General features: G+C 55.7%; 1 protein-coding gene across 2 annotated transcripts; it reads right to left on the bottom strand.

Annotated features, from left to right (window-relative positions):
• Positions 1–1,764: 1,764 nt before the first annotated feature.
• Positions 1,765–10,713, bottom strand: BPIFB4 (BPI fold containing family B member 4). Of its 2 annotated transcripts, none has more exons than XM_068912287.1 (16): positions 10,625–10,713; positions 9,803–9,919; positions 8,585–9,137; positions 7,937–8,041; positions 7,480–7,623; positions 6,864–6,924; positions 6,626–6,686; positions 5,977–6,068; positions 5,381–5,593; positions 5,048–5,101; positions 4,325–4,495; positions 4,055–4,122; positions 3,814–3,856; positions 2,684–2,747; positions 2,170–2,246; positions 1,765–2,059 (listed from the first exon to the last, which is right to left on the bottom strand). In XM_068912287.1, exons 2-16 carry the CDS (start codon positions 9,909–9,911, stop codon positions 2,036–2,038), a joined length of 1,839 nt encoding a protein of 612 aa, XP_068768388.1. In that variant the 5' UTR covers positions 9,912–9,919; positions 10,625–10,713; the 3' UTR covers positions 1,765–2,035. The 2 variants fall into 2 exon arrangements, with proteins under 2 accessions (XP_068768388.1, XP_068768389.1); XM_068912288.1 differs by having other exon boundaries at positions 1,952–2,059; positions 9,803–9,922; positions 10,625–10,711.
• Between the last annotated feature and the right edge of the window lie 1,271 nt (positions 10,714–11,984).

Here is an 11,984-nt window from a genome sequence, read left to right as displayed (position 1 = left end):
ATGGCTCTGGCACCAGGAATGCACCAGCAGCGCCAGCCTGGACGGCGTCCGTCTCTGTCGCTGCACCTGCCAGTGCCAAGGCCTTCATTTGGGTTTCCAGAAGATGTTGCTCTTTGGGGTTAGCAGCAGCAAACTCGACATCCTGCCTTTGAAGGAGAATGAAGAAGCACACAATGCCACGAAACCCGCAGGCAGACCTGCTCACCTGCCTTCGGGGAGCTGCCTGCTCCCGCACTGGCTGGGGCCCGGCCCCACCGGCTCTGCAGCCGCCCCTCGCCGTGTCCGCACCTCCTCTTCCTCAGCTGCCGAGGAAAGGGTGAGCAGGAGACGAAAGCAGTCACCTCCGCCCCAGGGAAGCTGGCAAAAAACATATAATGGAAGCAATCTGCAAAGGAGAGGGGTGTTTCGGGACAGCTGGGTCATCAGAAGAGGCGCATCTGCGCTTTTCACAGATTCCCACAATAGCCTAAACCTGAGCAAGAGCATTAGTTTCCATTTCAGCTTTTCCTCTTGCTTTTGCCTCTTTTATTTCTACTTCCATTTCATATAGTTCTGATTTTACTCATATATTAAAATATATGTTTGTGCGTATGCGTATTTTAATTTCTTTACCTAATACTTCAGACTTTATAGATTTTTGTGCCATGTTATCAGAGCAATTCCCTTCCATGAGAACACTTTCATGTTCTCAGATGTAAATACTTCAGTCATTCATCCCATAAAACACCTCGTGATGAACTTTTCAGGGCCAAAACAAACTCTGAAATGTGGGAATTTCCTGTTGAAGATGCACAACATTTTCCAGCAAACTCTGCTGGCAAAGTGAGCAGAAGGACACGGCTCCTGGCCAGGCGGGATGCTGCAGCCAGCGCGTGGCCGCGTGCGCCTGCGAGAGGCTTTAAAGAGCGGATGAAATGTGTTCGGAGGGTTTTTTTTTTTTTTCCTTTTTTCCCAGTTCAGCCAAGTGGATTTTTGGATGCTCTCAGGCAGAAGCTCCCCACAACGCCCAGCGCCAGGAGCTGAGCGCTGCAGCAGCACCGACCCCCACCAGCAGCGCTAGCCCAAGGGCTCCCACGCTGCCTCAACCCTGCGCCGTTGCCCCGGGGCTCGGCCATGGCTCGAGGGGCCGCTGCTGCTTGCAGCCACCCGGTGTCACCCGGCATCTCTTGCTTTGCTCCGTCCAGCAGCAGAGCTGGAGCATCCCGGGAGCACAAAGCACCTGCTTGCGCCCGGGGCCGCTGAGCTGCCCGAGCACCCCTGCAGCCCAGGCCCGCCCCGACCCGCTGCCCCGCGCTCTGCTCCGCAGCCCCGAGCCCCTTGCACGTATAAACATGCATCACCTCTCCGGAGCAGGCAGTGCCGTTACCCCCCGCTCCTCCCCTCCTGCCCGAATTGCACAGCCAATGCGGCACGCGCGGCCCTGACCCCCCCCCCCCCCACCCAAAACATCAAGGCTCAGGTGGGACTGAGCCACACGGGGTGAGGACGCTCCTCGCTGAGCCCTGGCACCGCTCGGTGCAGCTCCAGGGCTGCGCCCACATATTGGGAGCACCCGATGAGTGGTGCCATTGCTCCCGCGAGCTAAGCTCCCAATTTGTGGGAGCTGGGCTACGGAAAGATCCGCCCAAGCTCGGTGACCCGAGACTCCCGCAGCTTCGGGTCTGAGCAGAAGTCCAGCCTCTCCTGGTCTCTCGCCTGCGCGTCGGGGGCTGGATGTTGGCCAGGCTGGACCACGGCTGGGCAAACCCGGGCACCGCCGCGGCTGCAGCCAAGGCTGACCTTTATTAGCGCTGAGCACGAGCGCGCAAGACATACAAGCATCTTTCCGCGCACGCGGCAGGCCACAGCCTGGGACCGACAAAAATCTACATTTTCTTCCCGTAAGAGCGTGTTCGGCTCCGCAGCTTCTCGGCGGACAGGCCCGAGCGCTCGTTTCGCCGTGCTGGGCAGCATCCTCGCGGCAGGCTGGACTTCCCACCTCTCCGGCGGAAGACGCACCAAACCCCGGGTGGCTGCTTCGGCGCGGCGCCCGGCCTCACGCCGACAACACGAGCAGGTCCTGGCGAACCGGCGGGCGCTGCCTTTAGCTCCAGCCCCCAGGGGCAGGCCCTCCTGCGGAGGAGCCGAGGCGGGATGCTCCCGGGAAACGCGCCCGGCCCGGCCACGCACCTCAATGACGTTCACCTCAGCGCTGGTGAAGTCGATGTTGAGCAGTTTCGGGAGGGGAACGCCTCTTCCCAGGACGCCTGCGGGGCAGAACCGAGTCCCCGTGAGCACCCACCGGCACAAAGGCACCGGGACAGCTATTTAAACTCTCATCTGTGGTTTTGTCTCTTGAAACTCTTCTTCTTTTGTTCACATCCCTCCTTTCGATGCAAGCGAGGCTTTCTGGAGGGCTGCGTGTCGCGGAGGCTGCAGCCGAGGAGGTGGTGAGTTGTCCCCTGCCAGCCGCCCGGCAAGCGGCGAGCAGCCCCCTCCCCGAGGGCCTTTGTCTCCCTACGTGTTTGTTCCCTTCCCGACAAATACCCTGTCGCCCGAAATGAGTCTCGCCATTGTTAGTGCAAATTAGTTCCACTGGCTCCTATTGTGCATAGCTGAGGTAAATTAAAAATACATACAAAGGTTGTGCGGCGTACGGTCTAGCATAAATGAATGCACGGCTGAGGAATCAAAGCCTCCTTACTGTTCATTGCAGGCAGGAAGGCGACATCGAAAATCTTGCCCACCAGCGTCTCCAGGAGCGAGATCTGCAGCAAGGAGAGGGTCAGCCCGGCGCGTTTGCCCCCGGCCCCGGCTTCCCGCCGCCCTCCGGTGCCGGGAGCCCAGCGCTGCTCCTCCGGCCCCGGCTGAACCAGCGCCTGGTGCTCCGGCTCCACCCTGGTCTAATGCAAATCCCCCAGGTCACAGAACATGGACCTTGCTTTAAACATTTAACGGTCAATTTATAGTCCAAAAATAACGGGCCTCCGCAGACCCGTTCCAGCGGGTGCTCCGAGCTGCCTGCAGTTAACCACCCCTGCAAACCGAACGCACCTCGTCTCCAGTTAACCTAGGAAAGGAGAACCATGAGATTGCGCCTGGATTTCGATTTTGTCCCCTACAAAACACCAGGATGTGCCTTCCCCCAGGTGCATCACTAGGAAATGTCACAGATATGAGCAGAATATTTTAAGCATACACCAAGGAGCCCAAAACTTCTCTTTTTTGATGAAGAATGACAAAACAGAAGAAAACCTCCACCAAGGAAGGAACCGCTATTCACAGAGGACATTCCCCACTGCTGCCTTAACTGGAGCGTGCTGGCTGAGGCCCAGGAGCTGCCTGGGAGCTGAAGTGGATGACGAAGTGCACAGCCTGCCCCATGCTGTGCTGCACCGCGCCGTGCCGGGCAGCCCCACAGAGCTCGGGTATCAAGACGGCCTCCGCTGCAGCCACGTGCAGCTCTGCCCAGGCTAACTCACTGTGCTTCTCAGCTGCCTCTGGTGCAATATAAATACATCCGCTCCTAAATACAGACAATTCCTGCTTTTTTCTCCTCTGGCCCTGTGTATCCTGATGTCAGCAATCGGGATTGTTCTCCTATTTCCCATAACTATTTTTCACACGCATGGATTTACGGGATTTTGCCTGAAAATTGCTGAAGGATCATCCATGGAAAAACATCCATCTCCAGAGGTAAAAGAAAGGTTCTACTAAAAATATGACACAGAAGTTACACTGCAGTTGGCCCTTATTTCTCCTGAACCAATATCTATCAGTGCTTTGCTTCCTGCAATAGATTTCACATATTGCTGAAGCTGGCCGTGTTCTTACATCAAAATCACCGATGGATGAAGACACCAAGGAGAGATCAGTCCTATGGAAGAAAAGAAGCAGAAGTGAGTAAAATTCAGGCAATTCTGTAGATGGTCTAATTCTACCAGTTTCCTCATCCACACCTAGCCAGGATCCTCCCTTGCCATCGGTCCCATCTCACCACCCCCAGGCTTGCATTAGAGCAGCCTTTCACTATCAAATGTGACTGGTGAAAACTTAGCACCAATTTAACACCTACTTCTCAAGGCTGACGCTGATCTTCAGTTTGTGGTCTTCAACAGAAAACTGGGCCAGCAAAGCAGCATCCTGCAGGCAGACAACAGAGATGTCAGGACACAAGCTGGCTCTGACAGCCCTCGCCCAAGTCTACAACATGGGCTTTTCCACCGCAGATGCACGCCCACATTTACAGGCCCCCCCTGCATCTGGGGAGAGGGGAAGGGGAAGATGGGCAGCAACCGTTTCACCAAGGGAGGCATTTTTGCATGGGTTGTTCCTTAATACACACAATATTCAGAAGGCAGAGAGACTTCTGGGTATCATTTGGATGGATCACCATCACTTCCGCTGTAGCCGTGAGCTGGATCACACCTTTGTTTTTCTTTAAGGTCACCACTGGTGCTTTAGGGACTGCAATTTTCAGCAACAATTCACGTGACTCAGGGTATGCCTTGAAAACCTGTCAACATCCACAGGGAGAGCGTTTGGTGGCAGGGGCACACATGCTGTTGACTCTTGAACAGGCAGAACCAGTAAGTAAATATGAATCAGAGAGCAAGTTGCCTGCTAGGATAATGTTCATTTGGAGTCAGTGCAGCTCTGCAGGGGCCAGGTTTACTCCCGTCCAACCAGGCTGTATCCCAGTTGATTTAAGTGATTTCAAGCCAGCTGTGAGTTCAACCACCATGGAAACCCAGAGCCCAGGTCAGGACGCCTTGTCCTGGGCAGAGGACCACAGACAGCCCCTCCATCTAGGTGTGCGTTAGTAGCTACGGGGCTCCTTTGTGGCACAGGAGAGATGTAAAAGGACAGGGTGATAAATCAGACTCTGGCCTGCTGCAGCTTTCAATTTTCAGCGTGATTCAGTGTTCTTTCAAGTCTGCAGGACTCTGAGATTTGAGTCTAAGATGATGTCTCTGAGCAGAAGAGATAGGGAGAGCTCCCCTGTCTCTGCCTACTTCTTCTCTTACCGGACTGTTTGCAGTGTAATGTGGCGACTGAATGCACTCACCGCAGGGATCAGGGCTCCAAGAGTCAATGTTGTTAGTGGTGGAAGCTCGGGAAACTGTTACAGACAAGAAGGAGACATTGCATTGGAGTGTGCGTGACAACTTTCAGCAGGTATCTCCTACTCTGCCGCAGCAATGCACCTGAGGCTTTTACCAGCTCGTTCTCGGACCCTCTATTTTTGCCCAAGATAGCAGAATTCCTGATAAATGGTAAATGCATGCTAAAGCATTGCAAAATAAGACCAGTTGGGTGACTACCTGACCACCCTTAATCTCTCTGAACCCCAAAGCCAGGCAGTGTTTCTCTGGCCCTGTCTCGAGGGGGTTTTACTCACCATCCCGCTGGAGATGTCCAAGTCCAAGACGCCTTGCTTCTGCAGGGCCGATATCACCGAGCTGAGGAAGTTCACAGACAGGCCCAGCTGGGAGGAGCTGGTGTCCGGCATCGGTGGCAGTGGAGGCATGGGGACCCTTGGCAGCATGGGGACAGCTTCTGGTCTTCCCAGAGGGTAGTCAACCAGGCCTCCCGCTACTCGCTCGACTACGGTCTGCAATTTCCGGGGAAGGACGTATACACCTTTCAAAATGCTGCAGAAGCCTGTGGTGATACTTGCCTTTATGGTTAACTTAAAAGTCCCTCTGATGTGAAATCACTGCACGTTCAACCAGCCCACATCAGGCTGCGTGACGTTTCCCCCTGCAGAGATTCACGCGGTGCAAACCCCGGCTGCGCTCTCCCGTGACCGCGGCGGTGCTGAGCCCAGAGCAGAGCGCGGGGACCGAGACTCGCTGCGAGCTTTGCACAGCAGCTCCTCAGAGCTTCCTGCTCCGAGAGCCGGGGCAGCTCAAGGAGCCATTCCCAAACCGCAGCGCTGCTGTGAAACATTGCCCTTTCATATGAATGCAAAAAAAACCCCCAGGACTTACTTACATTCAAATCTACTTCAAGGAACTGGCCGGTTACCAGTGGGAGGCTCGATACGGTATACTGGATGCTTCCTAATAAACCCAGGGGCACCAGCGCTGCGTGGAGAGAAGGCGAATCAGAGGTTCCCCACCAGGTTAGGATATAACTCCCACCTCCTCATCTGCTCTTTTTCTTCTGGAAAAGCCCCCAGATTGCAGGGGGACTCGGAGCAGCAGCCAGCCCAGGGGATGGCTTCGCCCATGGCTTCGAGGGCGTGCTCTGCGCCCAGGGGTAACGCTGCAGGCTGAACCACCGCCCTGAAGAGCAGCGTTTGCCCAGCTGGAAAGGGAGGGGAGAACTCGCAGCCGCCCCCATCGCTGCCCACCTTCATGCACGCAGAGGCCTTCAGTGGGTAATTAAAGGCCGGGAAAAGGGGGATTTGGGCTCGGGGGGGGTGGGAGGAAGATGAGGACAGGCATCCCGCATGAGCTGGGGATCTGCCCCGCGGCTGCTGTCCGGGGATGCAGGGTCCCTGGGATGGAGCCGGCTGATCTGCTCTTGCCCTCCAGGGGTGCCCGGAGCTGAGGAGCGTTTCAGGCCTCACGCGGCTGGAGCCGAGGGCAGGGATGGGTGCAAGGGAGGAGGACGAGGCACGGCGAGGAGAGCAACTCACAGTTCACGAGCCCCAGCTGGTCGTTGACAAGGCCCAGGGCAACGTCGACTACTGGGCACAGCTGGAGGAGTTACAGGAAAAGGTGAATTTCCATTCGGAGCCAGACAAGGACATGCACTAGCAGCCCATTTGTGCCTCGTCTTCAATGGGAAATCAGAGCACCCAACCCGTGGGCTCAGACCCCCGTTTGCAATGCCACGACGCTGCTGGACTTGTATCAGGGTTTTTTCCGACTTACCAGATTAGGAAGTAGTCTGTTCAGGACGCTTGCCAATAAATTGTCCACAATTGGGAGCAGGCTGCGGAAAAATAAAGGAGCATCATGAAAAAAAAAACCTTGCTGCAAAGCAAATGAGTCTTGTTAAACAATTCCCTGTGAACCTCAGCCAGAGCAGACCTCCTGGAGCAACGCGCTTGCAGCAGCAAAGTGCATCATGTATGCTTGGATTTTGCATGAGATAAGTCTAATTTGCATCCCAAACTAGCCAGTGGGAAATGTATTGCTGCCTTTTATGAATTACTATATAGTCTCCTTAAATGAGGTGGGGGGGGGAAAACCTCAGCCCAAGCAGTTTCTGTGCTGTACAAGCCAAGCAGCTACATCTCAGAAGACACGGAGCAATGTCAGTTAAAGCAATCCAGGACTCTGCGCGTGCCGCAGAAACGCTCCTTCGCAGCCTCAGTGCGGCGGTAGGATCCCTGCTCGGCGGCGCGGCGACTCCGGGCGAGCGGCAGCGCCTTCACCGCGGCTGCGGGAGGGAGCCGGCGGCCGAGGCTGGCGCGGTCCCTCCGGGCCGCCTGGGACGTGCGGGGCGAGCCGTCGTGCCCGGCAGGACAGCGGCTCGGGCACTTACCCGCGCAGGAGCCTGACTTTGATGCCGCCGAGGAGGGTGTCGCACCTCTCCATCACCAGCCGGGGGTAACCCATGCCGCCCATGGTGAGCCTGACTCTGGACGTGATGTTCACTTCCACCGCGATGTCGAGGAAACCCAGGAGGCTGCGTGAGAGGGAAGGGAAAACCTTCAGGGCCATCACGTCCTACCAGCAGCCTTAGCTTCTCCGTGGAGGCCCAGGGACCGGTCCGGTGCCAACGTGGCCCCGGGGACTCGCTCGCCCTTGACGCTGCAGGAGGACACCTCTCCCATGGCCGCCCACCTCTCCGCTGTCCCATTCAAACAGACACGAGTCTCCTCTCACCTGAGCAAGCCAAGGGTGGCCATCCACCACTGCTCGGTGGCTGCGGTGCCCTGTCACCCCAGAGCTTGGGGACACCCGCCCCACGCAATGCCTTCACCAGGGTCTTCACCTACCTCTTGGCACTGATGGCCGCCCTGGTGTAGAGGTTGAGGTGGATGCCGACACCAGGCAGGAGCCGCAGGGACACCCTGGGCAGTGTCAGCTCAACAATGCGCAGCCTGCAGCACACGACAACAGGGGGACGGTCACAGTCCGAGCACTACGGCCGGCCCCACGGCTTCGTGGCTCGCTCCCGGGACGGGCGAGCCCCAGCCCGTCCAGATAAGGCATGACAAGAGCCACCAGGGTTTCTTAGGTTATGCTCTGGTTTTACTAGGTGCTTTGGTCTGTTCACTTTGCTACCGCATGTTCTTCTGCCCAGTGTTGTGTTTCAAGTAATCAAGAGTTACAGTGGGAAATTTCCCAGCAACTTGAGCACTGGCTTGGAGACCGTGGACCTGCTCCCCAGGGCTGACGTACGGCCCAGCGCGCTGCCTGCGGGCAGCGTTATTCAGCTACCTTTAGCCATTCCTTGCATAGCTCAAGAGACTGTTCTGCAGCTGGCAATGCAAATCTAGGTAGATTTACGGGCAACGGTCATGCCGGAGAAGCACCAGCTGTAAACCAGCGCTGAGCACCCGCTGAAATACCACTGTCGCTGCCCCTAAGCAGCCTTCAGCGGTTGCTCCCTCTGCAGAGCGCTGTGCGCCACACGTCCTTACCCTGTGAGCCCCTGGACGGTGCTGAGCAAGCCTCCTTCGCCGAGGACGCCGAGGACGCCGCCACCACCCAGCAGCCCTCCTCTGCCGAGGACGCCGCCGGAGCCGCCGAGGACCCCCGCGGTGCCGAGGACACCCCCGTCCCCGAGCAGACCTCCTGGACCTAGAGCTCCTCCGGCCACCCCCATGGGGCCGTCTCCTCTGGGGTCATCGCGGCCCGCTGCCGGCCAGCCTCCGGGACGAGGGATGTTTCTGGGGGCTCTTCTGTAAGCATCTCCACCACTTCTTCCACCGAACAAGCCACCAACCACCCCACCGCCATTGGCATCATCCCCTCCACCGAGCAGGCCACCAGTCAGCCCACGCTGCAGCCCTCCACCACCACCACCCAGTAAGCCACCAGTAATGCCACCGAGCAGGCCACCACCCCCAAGGAGACCTCCACTGAGGCTGTCCAGCAGCGTCCGCCCACCCGCGACAGGCCCACCGCTCCCAAGCGGCACGTCACCCAGGGCGCCTTGGAGAGCGTCGCCTTGCTGGAAGGAGCCTGCAAGAACTGGAGACGTTGCACACAGTCAGCCTTCAACGCAGCGCTGCTTTTGCAACCGTTATGACCTGCTTTTAGCCGGGACCGGCAGCTGCCTCCATCCCCGTGCACACACCGTTGGCTGTCGCGTTGCTCGAGCGCGGGTTGTGCAGGGGCTTGTGCTCTCCATCAATATCACTGTCTGTTCTAATTCCTGACTCCCTGCTGGCGTTTTTCCCTATCTATGGTGTAACAGAAAAGTGGCTTTGGGATCTTTTAAACACTAGGACAAGAGGCAACTCAGAGCAATCTGTCTGCAGCCTCTCTAGAAAACAGCTTTGCACAGTCCCGGGGTTGTGCACTGCTAAATCCTAAGAGCTGACGTGAGGTGCAGCGTGGCAGTCCTCAGCTGGGCTTACACCCCCTGAGAGGGGGGCTCTGTTTGCTCCCTGAAAAGTGGGGCCTCCGTCTAGGAGCTCAGCTGGCTAAAATTTTCACTAAGTAAAAAAAAAAAAAAAAAAAGACTCAGCATTTAGTTTCAGGGTTTTGCACGCAAGCATTGTGACCTGTCACTTCCCTGCAATATTCCCCTCCTGTTCCCATCCTCTGGGGTTTTGCCAGCACGGCGGCTTCAACCCCAGGGACCATCGTTCCTTTCTCCTGGGGTCCCACAAGCAGGAAGCTCATTGACTCACCATCACGCAAAACACCTTTATTGATCCTGAGGACGGCGTCTTTGGACAGCTGGCTCCGTGCTGGGGCCAGCAGGACACACAGGACGGCAACGCTCAGCAACTCGAACATGTTGGCTCCTGCTGGACACAGCTGAGTTTCAGGAGGACCAAAACTATCCACGCATTAGAGACACGTTGAGCAAAGAGATTTGGATGTGCGCAGAAGAGAGGGAAGGAAGGCAGGCATCCATATGCACATCTGCGGGCAATTTTTCAAGCCAACTTCTGCACAACGTCAGTGACTGTTTGCTTCTCCCTGCTTATGTGCACCTCGGGCGACACGCTCCTTTCCGTTCTCTGGTCACTGTGACATAGTTTTAAACTTCCCGGGTGAAATCATTACCAATAACCTATAGACTACACTGAGCTTCCCGCACTATAACCGCCCTCTGACTGCGTATGCAAATTAATGATGCAATTACACAAGCAAAGCACGTTTGGAATAAAGCCTTTCAATTCTTTTTTTAATGACATGCTTTTACCTCATAATAACAACAGTAATAATAAATTTAAGAAGCTACTGAAGAATTTAAGAAAATCCTTAATTTTTTGTGCCAAATTTTTCTTCAGAGAAGTGTTTTCATTTTACTATGTCAACTTTTCTACCTGATTTTTTCGGCTAGTCACCAAACATAAAGCTGGATTGCTTATCTGCCTTTCTGCCACTAATTGTATATTTTGCATGGCTTTTTCTTGCTCACCAGAGTATATTGTAAGGCTCAGAAGTTCAAAGGTGACTCTGCCCCCACCAACACCCAGTAATACCATGACGACCCTCTTTACCTGGTCTTAGCCCAAATTTCAAAGCCTGCTGTTGTTGCTCCTGTGGTCAGATCTTGATCAGGGGGAGACCTTTGAGCTGCCCAGAGCCACCTGGTCCTTGCGTCTTCTGTGCTTTAAAATGCAGGAACAGCAGGTCTTTATATAGCAAAACGCTGATGCAGAAAAGTGGAAAGATGCCTAAATTGTAAAAGCTGGGCTAACGGATTGAGCACATAAACCACCATTTGTGGTTTTAATATCTTCCAATGTAAATAATGATTGGTAAAACAGGGAAAAGTATTGAGCAACAGGTTACCGGATATGTCGTTATCAGCCGGAGCTGCTGCCCAAGAGCTACGAGCTGATCTGAGCCCTGGAAGAAACGCTGGGCTGGAGCGCCTGGATCTGCTCTTGGCTCCAAAAGAGACATTTTGGAAAATCAGCTCATCTCCAGGGGTCCAAGCAAATCCCAGTTAATACTTGTACTCAGGATTTCGCACACAAGCTGCTGTGTTGGCATCTACACAGACATCTGCAGGTAATTTTTCGAGCCAATGGCCAGGCAGCTACGGTGATTATTTAGTCGTTCCTGTTTAGGGACACCGTGGGCACTATGCTCCCTCCCTGCTCTCTGGCTGCATATTTAACTTTAAATGTCAAAATCATTACACTCAACTTCTAGAAAACACTGTCTGTCTCATCCTAATAACCACCTCCAAGCATACGTGCAAACCAGCAATGCGATCACACACAGTTCTTCAAAACCGGAGCTCAGTTACTGGGAGCTAATGAAAGAGCCGGGGTTAAAAACCCGTGAATTTTGAGTTTCCAAACGAGGCACAAGAGCAGTGACCTGCAACGCTGCCTGCCCTCCGGCTGAGTCTGCCAGGGGTTCTTCCTATTACACTCAGTAAACGTCCTTACTAAACTGGAAATGTTTCTCTCTGCAGGCAGGACACAAGCTGAACGTAAAGCCGTCCGAGGGGAGCCGGGCGCTCGGGGCGGCAGCGGGACCGCGCCGGGGACCTGCCCTTCGGCACTCGGCAGCAGTTTCCCGCGCGCTCGGGGCAGCCTGCGGCACGGGGCCAAGGGGTGTTTCAGCTCCTCTGACGTTCAGCCGGAGAAGCGGCTCCTGGAGATGCTCCGACGCCTCCGCAGGTGCCCGCCCGCTCCCGGCCGACGGCGTTCCCAGCGCCGCGGGCAGTCCCCGTGCAGCAGGAACGGGGCTGGGTGTCAGCTCTCCCAGCAAAGGGTGCTTTGTCCTACCGCTCTGAATCGTTAATTCCTTCCTGAGATAAAATGTCTCGCTAGGCGCCGAGCCAGGAGGGTCCGGCACAGCTTACGCAACGAGGGGAAACCGTGGTCCTAAACAAGCCACGAG

The sequence above is a fragment of the Struthio camelus genome, chromosome 18, assembly GCF_040807025.1.
Source record: "Struthio camelus isolate bStrCam1 chromosome 18, bStrCam1.hap1, whole genome shotgun sequence".
Classification (NCBI taxonomy): Eukaryota; Metazoa; Chordata; class Aves; order Struthioniformes; family Struthionidae; genus Struthio; species Struthio camelus.
Note: the sequence above shows the minus strand (reverse complement) of the source record. Positions and strands in the feature narration are given on the sequence as shown.